We start from the raw sequence: 21,121 nt of genomic DNA, 5'->3' as shown, positions 1-21,121 counted from the left end.
CGAGGCATCTCGGGTTTCCCCCTCTGCAGCGAGCACAGAAGACTGCTTATCCTGGCTCCAAAACAGATTGATGTGTTCAGCCGGAAGATTCACTATAGCTGACAGAGAACATTTCCTTCATCGTATTGCTTCGCCATGCGAGGAGATAACTCAGGCTAATAATATTCTGTCTCCTTTTTACCCTCCTATAGCCTACGCATAACTTAATTTGTAACTCCCAAGGGCTTGCAGGGGAGATTGGCCCAGTGCTAGTTTCATTTACACACATATAAATCAAAGCTCAGTCTACCGGAATAGATGGCACTGCACTGGTGTTAAAAAATAAAATCCTCAGCGAGGCCAGAAAATTCCCCCTCAGCTCCCCCAATCATAAACACCGTGTTATCCTGCATTCAGTCACGCCCTCCAAATTTCTAAACATCACATCCCATTTAAATTTGCATGTAAAAAGCAGCTATCTGATTCACAAGAAATACAGCCTCGCCTATCCAGAAAGCATTAGAGAAAATGTGAAACAAGCAGAAAATGCTAGAGTGGTAGAAACCTGGCATCCATGGCAATTATCTTTACTTCTAATGAATAGTGTCTTCGTTTCTTAGTAACTAATTATAGTGGAACTGTTTGGAGAAAAGGACCCCATGATATGCCTGAAAGAACCAGTGTACAGCACGGAACCAGGACCTCATTTGTCCCCAGTGTCAGATACCCACTCACAACCTCCTCCTAGTACCCAAGACAGCAGGATCAGGCTTTTTAATCTTCCAGGACCCCTAAGTCACCCCAGATACTATGGACTGCAAGGTTACCTTTTTGGGATATGAACAAACCCGTTCCTAGATCTGAAGTGTTAACCCCCCAGCAGCCATCCTCAGCCACGCAGGAAATCCCACTGACTGCAGGCACCTGCCTGACCATGGCTCCCAGCTGCATGAAAGCACTCGCTATTCTGCTCTAACTCAAACACACATTGCTGCTTTCAGAAAAAACACATTATTATTCTGATTTTGAAGAAGGAATTGTAGAAAGCTGAATCAGAAACTTTGAAAACTGCTTGCAAGACCCTGGTTTCACTTCCCCTAATCTATCATCATATTTCATCACCAATCTCATACCTGTTCAAAGGTCCCAGCAATGCGCCACCTCTGCCCCCTCCATTACGATATAAAACATGGGTTAAGTGACAGATAGTATCAATGTGGATAGCAATCTGTCTCACTCAAAAATCATTACACCGGGAATAAAGAAAGAATTATTATACTAGTGTCAATATGATAAATTACAGTCTCTTTTTTTCCTAAAGAAGGATTTCTAGTTTTTCACTAGCACAGAAAACTCTCCCCCTTTTAGCACTCTGAACATCAGAGCAGTTTCTCCTGACATCCTGTTCAGAGTCTCTGCTAATGAAACTGTTTATTTTGGTGGATGGCTGATGCAATTATTCATTACAGCACTCATCTTGGAATAAATATGAGGTGGGAGCCAGTGATATGAATTCAAACTGTTCCTTCCATATACTTGTTTCCAAAAAGTAAGTAAATTTGAAAGCTCTGCTGGTTGCCCTTGTTAAAGTGAACAAAATGTTTATGGAAAAATGAGTTTTCAGTGTTTTCTCACATCACACAGGTTACACAATCCTGCGTGCCAAACCCACGAAGTTTGTGGTCACGTTTCCCTCCTACAGCAGTGAGCTCACAGCTGTGGAGCTGTGGGCTGTGAGCTCACACCAGACAAAACAGGACTAGGAGGAACCTAAAGAAGTCACCTCCTGATTCATCATCCCCTCTCCCTAACATTTATACCCGTGCCAGAGGTTTGCCTATAGAGTTGTGGAGGATTTAAAGAAGAGATTAGATGACTCATCCTAGTGCTAACAGGAATCCATTAAAAATTTCTTCCTCATGTCCAGCCTAAGCTTCCCTTGCTTCAGTACAAAACTTCTTTTTCTTGTCCTAACCCTACGAACCCTTTCTTTTTGCAGCATCACAATGTGCTTTCAAAGACTCTTCCCACTCTCTTCTGTTCTCTAGGCTGAGCAACTCTACCCTTTCAATCCTTCCTTGACAGGCCACTTTTTCAAGACTTCTGACCACTCTTGCTGCTTTCTGCTCCACACCTCTCGATGTGCAATATTCCAAACAGAAGACAGTACCCCAGTTAATGTCTCCACAGTACCAATCTGCAAGGATCCTTGAGAAACTGGTGAAAGTCCTTCATAAGTAGCCAGTCCTTCACTGCCAGGCACATTTTCATGATGGGAGGTTGTACCACAGAGGAAGAAATGTTCTCTGGTATAACTAGAAAGATGTTCTTCAAAGACATCACACATGAGGGCAGAACAAGGCTTTGCAGTGGGGACCACGAGGGGGAATGCTTTTCTTAATTTTTCTAGAGAGATAAGCAGCTGGATCTTGCATTAGCTCCTTCAGCGTGTACCTCTGTCCCTCAGCTTCTGCATCATCAGAGAAAAACCATTGCTGGACTGATTCAGAGTGAGGCAACCAAAAGCAGCATCAAAGACTGAGCTAATCGATTTACTTGTGTGAGAGCGGGGAACAGAAGGGATGTATCTTGCTATTACTGCCACCTCCATGAGGGAAGAGCAATTAATAGAAAAAGTTGACATGTTAGAAGGTAATTTTTGCCGCGCAATTCCTTGCAACCCCAAGCAATGTCATATCTTTGTACTTGCGACCATGCAAAAAATGATAAGATGTAAGGGAGCAGTTTCATTACTGCAGCAGCTGGAGGGGGATTGCTGAGCCCTGGGACACGCACTCCCAGGGAGTGACCCTACTGCTCTCCCAGCCCTGCAGCATGTCCATAATCTCTCTCACAATATGGTTGAAAATAGAGCTGGCTAGAGAAAAAAAGGGTAGGGGGTGGGGAGAAAAACAAACCAATTCAGCTTATTAGTAAAACCTTGATGAGCAAAAGTCCAATGCAGAACAAAATTCATCGCCAGAGGACTTGCGAAGTCCAGGAGACGAGCACTGGCAGATCTGGCACATGCGGCTGCGTTTGCCGCTCACTCTCCACAGCTGAGTGATGAGTCTCCGAACAGCCCTCAACTCTCTTCCACATCAAACATGGGACCTTTGTTCTCTGCACATCGCACATTTAAGGAACTGAGTGCATTTCCGAGACCCTTACCTCTTGACTTTGAGATGCAGCCAACCCCTCTGCCCTTAGGGGTTAACTTCACACTCTGCAAAAATATGAGCACTGTTTAATAGGTCATACCATGGGTTTAAAAAAGAAGGAGCTCCTGGGTGGCACAGGGTGTGTTACTGCAACCCTGAACATCCCTTCTCAGCCCCTCACTTGCCCTGGGATAACCTCCACCTCAATAACCGGTGCAGTGGTTATTGGGTAAGGATATTTGGCAAGCTTGAAAACTGGGGAAGGAAGCTGAATGAGGGTGTACATAGCCTTGTACTCTTGGAGACATTAAACATTGGCTCAGAAACACCCACCTGGGCACTGAGCCCTATAAACTGTCTCCCAGAGTTTGCAAAGATAAGTATGCACTGGCAACAGACCTTTCCCCCAGTGCCCTGGGAAAGGGAAGTGGACCTGCATGTTGGAGGAGGGACATGGGGACTAACGCAGAGAAAGGTGCTGGTTTACATGCAGAACCATTTGAAATGCCTTTCTTTGAAAGCTTCTCCCTTAGTCCACCCATGTTCCTTCCCGAGCCTGGAGAAAGCTCTGGGAAGTGCTGGAGCAGGAAGATCTGCCTCCTTGCATGGGGCAGGCTCTCCTCTCCAGCAACTACAGTCCCCTACCCCAGCTCTCCTGAACCTCCCACAAGGTATTAAAAAGTAACAGCAGACAGCAGGCTCTCCCCAGCTTGCTATATTTAACTGCAGACCTCTTAGCACTCCTGTGCCACTCCTCTAGAAGAGTCACACAGAAGCATGGGGAATGAGAGCTGCTCCTCGTTGCTCTCGCTAGCCTGAAGCCTGGGTTTGCTCCCACTGTCTCTGCTCTGGGGCTCCTGCATTGCCGCGTGTGCGATAAAAACCATCAGAGCATACACAGGAGGAGGAAGGGAACACTTTTGTTCCTCTGTCCCAAGAACTGAAGGTACTAAATGTTAATACTTGGAAATCAGCAACTGCCAAGAACAAGTTCCCCACCCACCCATCCACCCTAAGCTTTGAAGTGTTTTCTTTCTAACTTTACCTTGGCACGCTGGCCAAATAAGTCACAAGTTTCCGAAGGTCTTCCTGCCTTATTCTGTCGTGATTGCTGCGGGCTGGGAAGGTCAAGACAGGACCACCTCGTTTATCACGGCCACCTGCGGAAAATAAAGGATTGTTAGAAAATCAGGCAGGAAGCACATGTCAAAAAAACTATGTGCGCTGAATTGATAAACAGAAATTACAGCACATTCAAGAGCCTGTGCACTCTTTGTAGCTTTTGGGCTTGCCTAATTGAGGAAGACATGCTTGCGTTTGCTGGAGCTCCAAAGGGGGAAAATAAAAAAATAATTTAAAAAAAAGGACTCACAAGGAAAATTGCTACTAGCATTTCTTCTGACTTTCACCTAATCCCATCAAATCTAACATAACTGCCAATCCAAGCAATGCTAATGAAATCCTACTGTGGGGATAGTTTTAAACCAGTCAACACCAAGAAAGTGAAAGTCTTTATCACTGTTACTCAGCGTGTTGCATCGTTCATTGCCAGACAGTTTACAATGTCCTGCCAGTTAGAAGTGATGTATCCCAGTAATGTTTATGCAGTAAAATGTCCTAATCTATCTGGCAATTCATTAGAAATTGAAATTTTGATTAGAAGTTCATGCCTCCTATGCTTTCTATTTAGAGAGTGTTGTTGGCAATTGGAATGATTTTTGGTTTGTTTTTTTTTCCTGTAGCTTTCCTGTCTTAAAATCCCCTCCTTTTAAACTGCCAGTGTCTGGCACTTCGTCTTTTACAGAAATTGTGAAAAGGCTTAACCATAAAGGAATGACTATACCCTGAATTACACAATCACAAATATAGAGGTGAGTGCAATCTATTCTACAGTACCTTATTTTATTATCTGCTGTGAGTGAAGTTTAGTAAGCTTGAAACTGAAATCTAGTGCCTCACTCAGTGTTTAGTTCTTTCTTCACATATTGTCACAGGATTTTTTCAGGAATTGTGTGTTGTTAGATATGTGTTTGCATTGATATCTAGGAAAAAAGTCACAGCAAAACTACAGTTCAAAAAGCTAGCACAGAACTGCAAGGACCTTGCAAATAAGCCATAAAAATGCAGATGAGTTTGCACTTTTCAATTGAAAGTATAATCCCTTTAACAGAAATACCACTTCTGAGAAAGGAAAATCACGTGCTTCTCTGAACTAATTTACCTGGCCAACATGAAGAAAAAGCTATTAAAAGACACAGACATCTCCAGCGCCGATCCATGCTGCATTCTCTCGTGCAGAACACAGGATGCCCGCACTCTGTGGGGCCATGACTTCTGTAGGGGTCCTAAACACCCTAATTCAGGAGGAAGAGTCCTAAGAGGCTCTGCTGTAAGAGTAGGATCAGCATGAGAGCACATGTGCACTTGGAAAAACAGTATCCTGGATCACCACAGGACAAAGAATTGCTCTGGGCAGAATTTAGATCATGAATCAAGGAGGTGCCTCATATGGCAGGAGTTCCTGCAGGTGGACAAATGAGAAACCCGACTGATGAGATACACGTACGTATCCCCAAGGCACAGGTTTTCCAGCTGGCCCTGCTTACAGAACAGAGAAGTCACTTGTAGATCCAGCTCCCATCTGACAACATACCCCCTGTCCATTTTTTCTGAAAGTGTCCATTCAGTTGATGCCATGATAGGTACAAGCTCACATTCTAGCACAAAGTGTCTCTCTACATGACCAGAGTCACACAGAAGCAGCTAAAAATAGCAATGTTGTTACTATATCTTTTTAAATATATATAATTTTTTTAAATTGCTAAGTCCTGTCTAAAGAATTTTGTACAGCACTGCAGACTGTATAAGTCAAAATCTGTTACATAAACTTCATCTATACAGATGCCAGTGTTACCCTGTGCTATGGTTCATCAGCATTGAAATTCCCATTGCTTTCAATGGATGCTATGTATCTGAAGGGCTACGTTGTGCAACTCTCCACTGGAGGCAGGTCATGTCTGATTTGTCCAAGGGTACAAGTGGAGAGGCAAACAAGAGATGCCCTCATGCAGCCAGGGGTACATATGGAGTCCAAAAACTGTCCTGCCTAATCTCCACCCAAATCTCTGTGCGTGATGTTTGCCTTTGGCTTCACACCGTGAAGGTGCGAAAGGTCCATGGGAATTCAGTGTCACTGTGGATGACCCATGCCTCTGCCACATAGCATGAGAATGGGGCTGTAATCTAACAAGGATTCAATTTATAGGGAAATAAGCTCATTTTTAATTTACAGACCTATATGCATATATAAATATAAAAAAAGTTCCCTGGTTTCAAGCACATTCTCCCTTTGTCAAGATTCTTTCATACGCTGTAACAATGCCAAAACCATTATATCATGCATGATGTGTCCAACAGAAAAGCAAGCCAGCCTATAGAATGGCAAATCAATGTAGTAACTAAAGCTGGAGTGGAGGGAAATATTTTTTCAACACAGGAAGCTTTTCAAGGTTTTGAAAAATTTCCCGTCATATCAAGATGTAACCAGGGCTTTCAAAAGCTTCCAGATATTCAGTGAAGCAGAGACCTGAACTTGAATTGCATCCCAGAAGAACGTGCTACCCATTACTCAGTCAGGCTTCCTCTCCTCCTCCATTCCCAATTATTTAAATATTTCTACAAAGTGGAAAAGCACTAAGAGATGAGATCAGAAGACATCCAAGTACACAGTTATAATCCTCTCCCAGGATATGAAACACCCAGGAGAGGCCATGAGCTTCCCATAGCCTAGCAGCCCTGATCACTCTGATGCTGGCCATTCACCTCAGCTTACTAAACCAAAAATTGCGTTTCTGGCCAGAGACCCCTCTCCCATCTACAGTTCCACCAAAGTGAGCTCTGCAAAAAAGATAAATAAAAAAAAAAGTTATCCAAATTCTGGTAGGCTGAAAAAGTTAAATCAGAAAATTCTTGACCCTTTTACTAAGAGTAACACAAGGATTTCAGCTACAGAAAAGGAAACAGGGTCCAGAACATTCCTGTCCTGTCTTTGCTTCAGGATAAAAATTGTCCCTCAACAGTTCATCTAAACTGTCCTCAGGAGAGCAGGATAAATAAGGCTCTAGCGCAGAGTCAGAAGTTACCAGGACAGACCACAGAAAATGGGTTAATTTCCCATTGGAGGAGGAAGGTTACATGATGACCTGGTTGGAGGTTTCTGGATGATGGAAAGATAAATAAGTGCCTGGACCGATTCCTTCTAGTCCTATGGCACAGAAGAACAAGGAGACATGGGGCCAGTCTCAAGAAATGTGAGGTTTAGAAACAAATGTTTCTCATTTGTGATAGAAGTACTGCTCTATGCTTTGAGCAATAGGGTGAAATTACTATTACAAGTGCATCGTACATATTAAAATCCTTTATTTGTTTCCAAATTATTCATGAGCAATCCCTAATTTTTATGAATGCCTGCATAATTTATAATTTTATGAAGAGCCTGTATGAAGAAACGTCAGGTTTCTTCCAGAACAAACCATGGTATGTTTAATTCACCATAAGACTTGCGGAGTTCAGTAACTGTGGTTTACGCTCTTAAATGCTAATAATATGTAGGTTTTCCATTGCACTTTCTAATCACAAATCTCAGCTTTTCTAGGCAGATTAAATGGGATATTACCACCGTCAAACTTTACACACCTAACATGCCTATATGTTAGGACCCTCATCTCCTCTGACGGAGCCTCCAGGTAGCAACAGCCACTAAAAGAGAAGAAAACCTTTTGGCATTGGCTGTACAGGGAGTCTATACCTTTCCTCTTCTTTATTATCGTCTCATTTTTTACTGAGGGGAATAGTGAGGTACAGGAGAGGGGAAGAAATTCAGCCCAGATCCCACAGCAAGTCACTTGAAGAACCAGGAGTAGAAATGAAGTTTTCTGAGTCAGTCCACTGTGTTAGAGCTTTGTAGTGCTTCAGCTAAAAGGCAGAAATTAAGAACATTATAGAAACTCTGTCTCTCCTTGTTAGAAATCCACCCAAGGAGGCTAATCTTGCCCCAAGTCAGCCATGATCTCAACATCAATTTTACATGCACAGTCTCTTCAGTCAACTACCCAGCATATTGTTTTAAAAGAAAATAAAAAATGGAAGGAAGTAAAGAGTCTCAATTGCTCTAATCAATATGTCCCATCTCCTGCCTCCCACTGGGCTCACAGACATGGGATTCAATAATCAAACATGCCATTAGGTTTGCTAATTACAGTTATTAAATGCTAAAACAAACAGCTGATAATTTCTAAGTGTTTTTCAAGGTGGGTTTTCATGGGCTTTGCTCTGATTTAGAGAGGCAAACAGATGGTCTAGTTATTAGTGCTCTGGAAACAGGAGACAGAAAAACACATGTTCTTCAGGGCACAAAGCACACTGAGAACAAATATTTAGCCATAGATGTCTTACATTCCTCCTACAAAATGCTTTGTGGATGGCCTTGCCTGTCAGTGTCTTGCTTGCTGGTTCTTCCCATCTCTCTTTCTTCTAGCCTACACAGAAACTGTTGCTAAATTCAGCATTTGTTCCCAGCAGTAGGATTATATCATTTGTCCTCCACAAATCATACAGGGGATATTGCAGTGATGGCACAAGGCATCGTGATGCATACCACATCAAAAGAAAACGTTAAAGAAACCTCAAAAAACCTGCATGGAAGTAGGCAGCACAGTCAGTGACCTTCTGATGACCACTTTTCTGGTCAAGCCTGCAACCAAGAGGAAAGCGACTCCAGACACAAGATCCCTGTCCTGGCAGCAGCTTGAACTGACGACTTAATCCCCTCAGTGGTGGGCCCAAATGTTTCTGCCTATGGTGGCTCCAACTGCCCACAGGTAAGTCAAGACGTTGGCCAACCCAGAGCATTATTAATGTGAACTCTGTGTCCGGGCCTTCCCAATTTCAAGTCCTGAGGCACATCTATCCCTGATAATACACAAAAAGCTGAAATTCCAGCTTTGTGTAATCCTGTTTAGGACAGAAAACTATCAGTTTCCTTTAATGCAGACTTCTTGTACACAACTGACAATGATTTTATCAACCTCTGTTTTCAAGCTGCACCTCTCCAGTTCTATCAGCCATTCTACCGTGATACTTACCTGTTTGTATTTATCTATATTTAAGGATTCAAGCCCCCTGCTTCCTTTTGCACTCTCTTTATAAGCATGAATTCAAAAGGATTAACCATAGACACAGACAAATGTCCACACACGTAAAGGCTCCTGAGTACCTTGTCTAAGGTCCTGCAACACATCAGCAATGGAGACAGAAGCAGTACACAGTGTCTCTGGCCTCCATTCAGATGTCTACTGCAGTTCAAATGAATACACTGCTTCATCTGAGCCCTGCAGATCATAAGCTGATTAATCTTGATGTGGCAGACTCTGCTGAGACCATAAGTGAGTTTCCAGAGGAGCTGAAATACTCCTCAAAAGGTATTTCAGTCCAGAAGATGGTGAAAAAATGAATGACAATGAAGAGAACTGGGAGACAGAATGAGCTCAGCCGATGTCAGGCGCCTCGATAAAATGACAAACAACATGCTCTGGATTTCTAAATCTAATCGACAGACTTCCTAGGAAAGCAAAGTATCAAGGAATTGGTATCCAGAGTCTTAAAATAATATTCCTGTCATAGCTGAGCTCTGTGCAAGTCTGCTTGCTACCAGGCCTCCTGTGAACAGACCTCTATGCTAAAACTCCTCCAGCTTCAAGAAGGACTAATTTGTTGTAAGGGTCATATATAGGATTATCTGCATGACCACTCTCAAATCCAGTTGGTTCCAAAGCAGGTGATTCTAGTGCAACAGTGACGGCAATTTAAGCTCCCCCAACAAGCCCAGAGGCAAATTAACACAGTTGCAATGCAGTCACCAGGGCCTGAGCCTCCAGCGTGCAGCTCTTTGCAGCATCCCATATCCTAGAATCAACTGCCTGAATCAAATCCTAACAGCCAACATTTGTAACATTACATTTAAGGTTAATGACTCCAAAAACAAGGCTGTATGTTCCCACCAGAAGATCCCTTGGCAAAGCAGATCAGAGGCTGTAGATGGGGTGCTCAGAGCAGCCACCAGAGGATCCCATTTCCCACCAGGTAGATTTGTTCCACAATCACCCAGAGCCACTCATAGATTTGAAGAGACAACCTGTTGTGGCTTGTAATACACCTTCACTGATTTATGCTAGTATTTTGGGGTACTTCCTTAATTTTAAATGTTTACTTGCCAACAAGCCACTGGAAAAATTGTCTCATTTCTCACGGAGAAAGTTATTGCCCCAGCAAAGCAAAACTAAGGACAAGTGAGACTCATTAAAACGAAGGAAGAGCTTCTTCATGTGGAAGGCAAAACTTCAACAGAGAGTCCAGAGGAGCCCGTTTCTTCCTCTGGAAGAAGCTGGTTTGCCATGAAGTATCAAGGGAGCACCAGTACCCTCCTCTTCAACGCTGACCTTTACTCACACCTATGCAAACCTCGCTGCCTTCTGCCCCAGCTGCAAATTAGGTTTTTTGATCTCACCTCCTCTACTGCAGATGTATGGGAATAGCTGTATATATTTTAAAAACAATAGAGAAAATGAACAAAGCAAACCCCAAATCTTCTCAAACAAAACACCCCACTGCACACCCTCTTGTCCCTGGAGAAGGGAAGGGAACAACACAGCATGTGGTAATGCCAGTCACGCTGCTGATGGTGGTATCGACAGGCACTCCAAACACACATCAAATCAAATTCCCCCTGATCACGCACAGTTTGTCTTCCTTGTTTGAGATAAGCACAGAGAAACAGCAATGGCAAAGTTTCTGATGTTCATCAGCAAAGTGAAATATGTGACAAATTGATTTAATATAACTGGCTGCTCAGGTTTGACACATCCCCAGCAGGTAAGTCCTCAACAGCTACAGCCAAGTAGAGGATCCTACAAATTAATGAAAGTTCAGGGGAGAGTCCAAGCTATTGGGCTTACTTACATAATTGCTATTAGGAAGTCTTTTTCCCCTCTGGTTTTAAGAAGAAATTCATCCTAGAGCTAGAAAACACTGGCGGATTAAAATGTTTCTGAAATTGCACATTCCAGCAAAGTATTTTCATTTCAAATAGATTATCTTTTCCCACAAGAAAAACGTATTAAAGAAACCCCAAGCATTGCTAATACAGAGAGGATGTCCAGTTGTGAATTTCAGTGCTTCTTCTCAGTTAAAATTGTTTCCTTAGGAAAAAAACATAAGCCTAGAAACCAAAGCGCTTTCATAGAAATAAGGACGTTTTCAGCAGTGACAAGTCTCATTAGTGGGACAGAAGAGCACACCTTACTGCAAAATGAGCAAAATGGTTGGTTGTTATTGTATTCATTATCTCAAGTGCTACAGTCACCTCCCTGAGTCCTTATATTGATGTATAAGCTCCCAGCCTTTATTTCTATATAAGGACAACTCTTGACTGCCTGCATAAATGAAGACGAGACCTTTGCTGAGATACATATGGAGCTCACTGTGTCTTTAAGGATGAGAAAACCCTGTGAGTTGGAACAGGATGGGATGTATACAGACCTTCTTGCTTCACAGGGCTCAGTTCCTTCCTCTTATTGTTATTTTGAAAGCCCCTATCATTAATCGAGAAGCTATACCTATGTGACAGGATGCAGGGACCCATCGACCAGGAGGTGGTCAGACTCCAGTACATTTGGATGACACTCAATCAATGACTCGTGATCCCACAAGTTCTTGCGAGTCTTTTTGGATAGAAATTTTGATTGGGCTGTTTTTTTGCCCAGTTTTGTAAGGCACTTGAACCTTTCTGCCTCTCCACAACGCAGCACAGGTTGCACCACTAATCTCACTCATGCTAATTAAGGATGTACATAAAGAAGAAATTTCCCTGCTCTAAGGAGATATTGGTGGATCTTGGCAAGCTGCTGGTGTCCAAGAGCCAGGACAGTAAGTGCCGGAAGTGACTAGACATTCTCCACAGAAATTGTATAATTCAGTCCATGGCTATGGTTAAATCACATGGAATGAAATACAGCAACTGATTCTGCACACTACATTTACAACCTGTAAATGAAATCAGAAATCCCAGGAAACATTTTGATTTCTACTTTAACCTTAAAGTCCTGATGAGGATATCTAAACAGCCCCTATAGGTAAAGGCTCTTCTTTATGCTCAGAAATGACCTAACACTCTTGAAAAACAAAAGGAAAAAAAATAAACAACAAAAAACCTCTGCGGTCTCAGACCTCATCAAAAGACCTGGAAATTTTACAGTCTAAACTTCCTCGTTTTCTTCTTCAAAGAAAAATCTGCATCAATGCAGCAGCAAATTCTAGATGAAAGCATGATGGCCCAAACCACTAGGAAAATTCAATAGTCAAGCAATGCTATGTTTTTCTAATAGCATATTTCCTCTTTTTGGAACTTCTGTTGATTTCAAACTACATCAGGGAATGGTATAAAATGGAAGACATTTTTCTGTGACAAAATATAGAAGAATTGTTGATGTTTCATTTGAAATTTCCGTTCCAGAGGAGGAGAAGAATGGAAACTTTTAACTTAAATCAAAACTTTTTGGGCAAATACAAAACATTTACATCATTCAAAAATTAAATATTTTGGTTAGTTCTATTCCCAACCCAATACAAATTCCAGCGTCCACAAATCAGTATCTGAGACCCCCTGAAACCTGGATCTGAACTCTTCCAGTGCCCGGAGGGCCCTGGGGTCTCATTTCAACCCTTTCTCTGAAGAGTGAAGTGTATCCATCGCAGAAAAAGAAAAAACATGCCTCTCCACATGTGGTCCCGTGTACCTCTGGCACTAAGTGACCTGTGGTGTCTTCAGACAAGTTTTTGGGAAGGTCAGTGTCTTCCCCTCTGAGCCTTCCTCTTTGATTCATCCTGCTGGCCTAAATTTAGTGGAACCTAATTGCAAAGTTGTCCTTTCATCTGATCTACTTACACTGAAATTCCTCCTCTGAAAGACCTTTCGGGAAATCTCTCTCTGTTTTTCCTTCAGGCTCTCAGCCAGGCTCAGACGTTGCTGTGACCCAGCTCACGAGGCTGCTCCCGAGACATGTGGGGCTGGGGACAGTGGGCTTTTGAAGGATGGAGATGGCTGAACTGTCACCACATCCACTTCTGCCTGCCCCGTGCCTTTTGTTGCCGAAAGTCCACAGAAAAACCTCCTGCTTTGCCGAACACATGTTGGGAGCTCTGCTTGTCACAGCTGCAGAGCTCACCGGCTCATTACACCCTTCTGCCTTTCGCTGTTGATTCCTCCATGCACATCCACCCTCTCAGAAACCTGGCCAGCCTCCTCCTTTGTACTCCCACCTCAGCAGATGAGCAGACAGTACCTGGGTGAGAGGCGGGAGCCCACGCTCTGCCGCTCTTCTGAGCCCTCAGGGGAACGGGAGGTGCTGGGAAGGATCTTGAGAACCTCCTCTGGGTGGGGATGTGGGGAAAGGGCAAATGCTTTCAGTGAGACCCACGGCATTAGTCAAATAACAAGCTTTTCACAGCCTAAGTGTATGAAAAGCTCCATGCACAGGAAGGGAACATGGCAACACACTCCCCTCCCTCTCCTGAGAGCCTCGTATGCTTCCTCCCATATTGCACTCATCAATAGAAAATCTCCTATAAATATAATCAAGCAGCTGAACAACATCCCAAGCTAAACCACTCTTCTAAAACAGCATCTATGTTTCCTAGGAAAGACTATAAGCCCAGCTTCCAAAATATTTCACCATCTCTTACTGAAAAAAACCCACCTAAAATAATCTACAACCTGTTTTATTTCCTTTCCTCTGCACTCAGCTCCTTCTCAGAATACAAAAATCAGTCTCCAGCCTGTAGCTCGCTCCCTAATGGTTCCCAAAGCCATTCCATTGCTGGAAGCAACACAGTGAACCACCCAGGCAAAGCCAAGATTTTATTAGGGTTTAGGTAACAAGGAGGTGGCCAAAGCCTCCCCCCTGCCAACCCCCTGCTTAATCTGCTACCACGAGGTCAGCGATGGGAGCAATCAGACGCTGACGGCCGGGATGCACTGTGCCCTCGACTGCTCAGGCCATCTCTCTGCTTACGAGTGCTGCAATGGGATTTTCAGGGGCTGTTTAGACACACATACACATGAACTTTGCTCAGGTTCAGTCTAGCTCATACATGAGATCACTGGAAGAAATCAAGAACCAGTTCCAGGAAATAATCCTAACATTATCTGCCCCTCAACTCTCCCGGTGCGCAGGGATGCAGATGCAGAGCCCCGCGCCTGCTGCTCGCTGCCGGCTGAGCCAGCCGAGGAGATGCTCCAGGCACAGAGCCCCAGACAGCATTTAGGCTGGATGAATCCATGCCCAGCTAGTTAGAGCTGTATTTCAACTCTGAAATTAAATGCCTTTCTGAAAGCTTGAGTGCTCCTCTGAAATTACACGTCTGTGCAGGCAGGTCCTGTTGTGCCTGCTCTGGAGCAGGGGGCAGCCAGTGTCACTTTCCTGCCTGTTCTGCCCTGCTGCTCCGTGTGGTCCAGGCGTGGAGCATCCACAACACTGCAACACAAGGCATGGTATAGCCCCTGCCTGAAGGACCTTGTTTGTTCTCTGCAGCTTTCCTGTCGAATCATGGACTAAAAAACAAGCTGGTGAGCCACAGCAGATGAGAAAAGAAATAAACTATGTAACTGAGATGTTCAGCTGGGATTTTTTTGTGCATGCTGATAAATTCTGCTGGTGTAAGGAGAACCCCCTTGACAACTTCACTGTACTGTTATTGTTAAAATTAACTGTAGTATAAAACTCTGAAGAAGACTCAATAAAACTCTCCTTTTCCTCGAGGATGCCTGATTACAAACGCAATGTGCTCCCACAGTCTGCTAACTACAGAACAATTTTTTTTTTTTATCTTGCAAAGTCCAGCTATTTGATTTTTCTGTTTGGGCAAACATTTTCTCTTCTGTGCTCAAAGCATACTCTAGGAAGTTATTCCATTTTAATTAAAAAAACTTGTCCATCAGTTAAGTGCTCAAATCCTTTTCTTAATCTTCTTTATTACAACAACCCAGGGGAAGACTGGGCAGTACTTAAACTCTGGGCTGGAGGGCGATGCTGGGGCTATTGCAATAAGACACTAGCAGCTCAGAGCATTCTATCTGCAAAGACCCCTGACAATTGTTGCCTGTAGCCATTGCGTTTGGAGAGCATGGAGAGGAGGTGTAAATCCTAGGACTGCTAGCTGTCAGGAACAGGCACGTTTGAGCAGATACAAGTCTGGAGGCTGGTGAGTCTACCAAGAGCGAGCTGTCCCTTGCCTGCAGCTAATCACGGTTTGAAACCCTAGGGGATCATTTCAGTGCTGCTTGTTTAATGCCTGCCCACAAGGCAAGCTTGGCCCAGGACAGCATCTAATGAGCTGATGATTTGGTGCGAGACCCTGTGGCTCAGAGCTGAATGCAGGCACCATCCACAGAAGGGGCTATATAAACGCTCCAGACAGGTTGTCGTTATTAAATATTCCATGAATTACCAAATGATCCTGCAGTCATTTCCATGTGAAGCAACAGCAGGAGCCAAGAACTAAATTCCTGTACAGTCCCTGCATAAATTCCTCCCTTTCACTTCCCCAGAGCGCCCGGTTCAGCTTTGTGTTGCAAACAAATCTGCAGGTACACAAGACTGTGTTTTTATGACTATGTTCCCCTCTTCAGAGCAGTGAAACACAACAACCACGTAAAACATTTCAGGACATTCAGAATGAGACACCAGTGCAAGGTAAAGTAGTCGTGCACATGAGTACTGCTGGGATAGTCTTGGGTTTTCACACAAGGCTTTTGGTGTCTCGCAAACTTCCCTCAAAGTCCTGGATTTTCATGTCATTGGTCAGAAAGTTCAGAGTTTATAGAGCCACAAATCATTTGCCCCAGTCACTGCTGGACTCATGATCCCTGGACCATTTAACTGTTGCTACATGGGAAGACATCTCACACCAACGATTAGTCAAGGCAAAAGCTTTTCCTGCCTGGCCAGTCATCTCCATGGCTCAGCAGGCTGATGAGCCCCATCATGGGCCCCACTCCAGCACCCGGGGAGGAAGAGTCAGGGAGGAAGAGTCAGGGCAGCTAACAGCCTCGCTGCTACTCTCCTCCCCTCTGCAGTCAGCATTGCTGCGGAGACAAAGGAAACAAAAAGCAAGGACTGCAAACAAGGGGACTGGCTACTTTTGATGCAGGTTTTCTCATTGCAACAGGGAAGATCATCAAAAGCAGCTTCAATGGTTTGCAATAATCAGAAATGCTGGCACTGGAAATACCCTGGTTTTATCCTGCCAATTTGAGTGACTTCGTGCAAGATTATGGTTGCTACAGACTTTCTCTTCCCCCTTTCCCTGACAAGTTGTAATTCATGCCAGAAACAATATCATCCAAGCCATTCTCAAAGCCTTTTCCATATTGTCTAGTCCTCATCCACCCCCAGGTCCTTGAGATCTGTCTCCTGAATGAAGGCTGTAAATCTTTGTAGGGGATGGCAGGAGATCTCTGAGCATCTGAGTTATTATGTAAATGCAGCATCAATGGTAGTTTTAACCACAAGTTGATTGGGATTGCAAATGAAACACCAGTGATTTACAGGTCTGAGCGCTTCCTACAAACAGGAATTAATGCTATTCACTGACCTTGAACCCAAAGCAAGATCCCTGAACCGCTCTGAAGGCTGAGACAGCACAGGTCTGGGCTGGAGCTGAGAAGTTGCACTTCATCCCACCTGTGCTGCCCGTTTACCTGTTTCTCAGAATATGAAGAAAATCAACATGGGCCAGTTTCCAACACACTGAATATTGCTGGATAGCCCTGCTTCACATACAGCCCTTTCCTTAGCAGCAGAGCTAATGTAAGTACTACCAAGTCCAAACATGAAACTGGTCCCTCATGACTCTGCAGCATCATAAGGACCAGGATGCAGCAGGCAGTGCTCATGCTGGGCTGGAGGGATCCAGAAAAGATGTGCTCACCTGACACGAAGGCCACTTTCTCCTTCAGTATAGGAAGGACATCAGCAGCTTTTAAACCATCATTTCGAAAAGAACCTGCAAAACAGAGAAAAACAGGAAAGCCACATTAGAAGAGAGCAGCATGTCCTTGCTCCCAGCTTCATGGACACTTCATCTTTCTCAAATTCAGCCTGGAAAAAGTCTATAAATTACATAAAAGCACCAAGAAACAGACCCTAATGGCTGATACACAAACAGCATTATCATCAATAGACATATGTTTGTAAAAAGAAAATATAGAGAATCAGCTCATCACTGTATCCTTCAGAAGTTCTGAAAGGTTAACAAATTTCCCACCAAGTAACCAGATATATCCCCACTGCCTTTTTCACAGATCATACTGTTGAGCCTGGGAGATGCCCAGCTTGCAAACTGAGCCAGGAGCCTTCTCCCTTCACTGTTTTGAACACAGTCCAGGTAAAATTGCAGGGAACTTTACAGTACATACACATCCATTTAGCATCAGCTCTTGAGACACATTTGCACAGGGACTGGCTTAAAAAAGGCTTTTCTCCTTCCCCCCTTTCTGCTCTACACAGCACAGCTGGAGATGGAGCAGCTCAAGCTGGGGACCACGCTCAGAGGGAGGACATGCTCCTTACGAGCCAACCAAAGTTTTCCCTGGGTAAGGAGTGGTTTGAAGACACAGCACATCCTCGTGTAATTCATGCTGTTTGATTACATGTTAAATATACTTGCAGAGGCCATTTGCCTTCCCTGTAGTGCCAAGTTATTTCATGTCTCCTGAAACTTCACCAAAGAAATCCCAGATTTTTACTCTCCTGGAAGCCTTAGGAAAAAAAAATGCCGATGGTTTCAGCCACCAGCAGCACCTTTCTGCTTTGCAAAAGACCAGCAGTAACAGATCACGCCACATCAAGCCAGACACTGTTATTCCATCAGCGCTATTACAAAACAAAAGGTGGGTTTGAAGGACATCTTTGCAGTTGCTCTGAAAAACAACTCATCCGTCACTGGGTAGTGAATACCCATCATGATGTGATCTTCAATATGGCCTTAAATCTTTTCCAGTTCATCAAAGAGTACAATACATTTGAAACCCTGTATTTTTACTTTCTGCCTTTCACAGGCAGGCAGCAACCACCATTCTTCTGATGTGGTACCAGGGCAAGAAGGTCTTTTTACTAAGCAGCTTTCTTGACTGGCTAGAAACAAAGCAACATTGCTCCAGCCATCACATCTTCCTTGCTGAACACAGCAGATGACACCGGACCATCTGCGTCTGAAAGTGGGAATGGGGATAAAAGCCCCCTCTATATATTGTCATCTGTTTCTTGCATCACGCAGCCTGCAAAGGTACAGTGGTTTGATCCTTGCAGACATATGGAACAGACAGGATGAAGACTATAACAGCCATTTTCAACTGCAGCTGAACCTGTGTACCTACAAGTACTGTTATTATTATAGTTGAGTTACTGTTCATGGCAAATGAGGTAGCATTTGCCATTCACAGTCAGCTTGTGCAACAAGACTGCCTTGTACATGCAAATATGTCCCTCACTGGCGACCAATGGCTACAACTACCTCTCTATGTCCCCACATGCTCTCAGGTGTCACCTCTGCGACACTCAGCTCCAGAAGATGAGCAAATTCACCCGCTGAGCCTGTGCTCATGAAAATCAGCACACAAAGGATAAGGTAATTCAATGCAAGGCCAAGCCCAATGTAACTACAATTCAAACAGACATTGGACCATGATCCTGAGAGATCCCTAAAGACTGCTTTGTGTCAGTAAAGTGTTCTGGCACCAGGGAAACTAGTCCTGGTTCCTGAACTCTTTCTGTGTTCAAGTAAGCAGGACTTTGTGCACTCTGTGTTAAATATATGAGACTTTGCTGTTAACTTATCCTCTTAATAAGAATAACCTCTCAGATCCTAGGCTGTGGGTAGCACTCACATCAAAGGTAGGAACCATTCAGCCACAGGCAACATTTGGAATTTAAGCAGCTTTGTATACAAGAATCTCATCCAACCATGAAGCAAACAAGAACAGCCAACGTGTTAGACACATCACGATGGCTTGAAGACACTGAAGCGGAGTACTGGGCCAAATTTCTCCAGCTGCAAGATCAGCAGTGTCAGTGCAAGTTGAGTTCTGGCCAATATTTGTTAAATTTGTCAGGGAAACAGCAAAGTCAATTCTTAGGCACTTAACTGTGCAGTAGACATTATACAACTGAAGTATTAGTGAACATCAAAAAAATGTCAGTTGGTGCAGTATTCATATGGCTAAAACACACAGTAAGGACTTCTTAGCAAGAGCCCACTATGCTGAGGGCTGAAGGACAATTTCAAACACTCTCCCACGAGGAAGGACTGCATCTCACAGAGGTAACATGCATGAAGAACAGGAGAAAAACGCGTCACCTCCTGAGCTGCAGCAGGGCAGGCTGCAGGCAAGGGGCTCACTGCTAACAGCCTCAGTGTTCTGACTGTGCACAGAAGAGGCAAGAAAAGACACGAATGGGGACAGTGCTGCCAGCAGGTGTTTTCACCTTTCTCAGTATCTCCCAGGACAGGTCAGTCACGCTCCAAAATGGTGAATGAATTAGAAAACTGTGAGCCTGTCCTACAGCCAGGGAATCAATAAAAACTCACAAGAGCTGCAAAACTTCCCTTAGGATGAGGAAGGAAACTCCTGAAGGTAGATCAGTGCCTAAAGCAGTGCCCTTGCTCTGGGTGATGTACGTGCTCACCCAAGTGGCAGCTCATGACCCACAGATGAGGCCATGGCTGCTTCTTTCAGAGGTCACTTCAGCTCCTGACAAAACCCTCGCGTTAGCAGCTACATCTCAGAGCACGCTGTCAGGTTTTCCAACAAGGGCTGGGGGAAAGGATGCATAAATGGGAAAGCCAATGGCTGTAAGAAGGGCTCCAAAAGCAACAGCAAATCTGTCTCCAGGAGGGCCCAGTGCAGCAATGATGCATTCTCCAGTTCATAAGTTATTATAAGCACAGCCCTAATAATGCTCATTTTCATCCTATTCCCCAGCTGTTTCTAATACATTTGTTTTGCTTGTTTGTGTGCTGGATCCGGAGCCATGTCTGCATAGCACCATCTAATTTTTGTCACAGAGCCCCGGGCATACAACCATCCAGCCAGTTCATTACTAGACGATGACGAAGGCTGTACTTTGTATCCTGCCCTACACCTCTCTCCTACCCCTGTAAGACCCGAGCCCTTCTGCGGCAGAAGGACAGATGGACAAAGCAAGGGCAGGCTGAACACTGAGTCATCCTGCCCACTGTCCATGTGCTGGTTTGCTGGTTCACCATCAACATAAGCATGGAACTACACAACGGTGTCCCTCTTGCCCTTCTGCCTGCAAGTCTCACCATGGTCTACAAAGAAGCTTGAGCATTGCAATTACCTCTTTACCAAAAGAGAGGCAGAGAGAGCATGGTGCCATGTCCCAGTCACCCTGCAGTCCCCCACACCTTTATCATGTCCTGGCTTAGTGTGCTGTCCACACAGTGGGGACACTATGATTATCCACAAGCTTTTATTACTCCAGTGACACGAGAAGAAAACACACCATGCCCGTGGGAGCAGATGACAGAATAATGTATTCTGGTAAACTTGGAAGCACTGAAAAATTTTAAAAGTGGATCCTCAGCATGGCTGAGTCACATTTCAGGGCAGAGCAGTGTCACACATGCACAGCCCATCTCCTAGCAGGGATTCCCTGCACAGCAGAAGCAGCTCACAGTTGCAGGCGATATGCTGTAATGAGAAGCCAGCTGGGTGAGATGGGAAGCTTAAGACATGCTTCCACGTTAAATGCAGCAAACCTGAAACTGAGAAAATTCCTTTCTCCCCACACAAATGTTCCATTTGGCCTGGGGAACTTGCTGCCGCAGCAGCTCAAGGGGCTTCT

At 44.3% G+C, this 21,121-nt stretch overlaps 1 protein-coding gene across 1 annotated transcript in view; it reads right to left on the bottom strand.

The window, feature by feature from the left end:
• KALRN (kalirin RhoGEF kinase) overlaps positions 1–21,121 on the bottom strand; it is a 526,387-nt gene that overhangs the window by 342,099 nt on the left and 163,167 nt on the right. The window contains 2 exon segments of the mRNA XM_068408148.1: positions 4,186–4,300; positions 17,184–17,258. Of these exon segments, the coding sequence (XP_068264249.1) occupies positions 4,186–4,300; positions 17,184–17,258 (190 nt within the window).

Source organism: Nyctibius grandis, chromosome 9 (genome assembly GCF_013368605.1).
Source record: "Nyctibius grandis isolate bNycGra1 chromosome 9, bNycGra1.pri, whole genome shotgun sequence".
Taxonomy (NCBI): domain Eukaryota; kingdom Metazoa; phylum Chordata; class Aves; order Nyctibiiformes; family Nyctibiidae; genus Nyctibius; species Nyctibius grandis.
The sequence above is the reverse complement of the archived record's forward strand: the minus strand, read 5'-3'. Positions and strand labels throughout refer to the sequence as shown.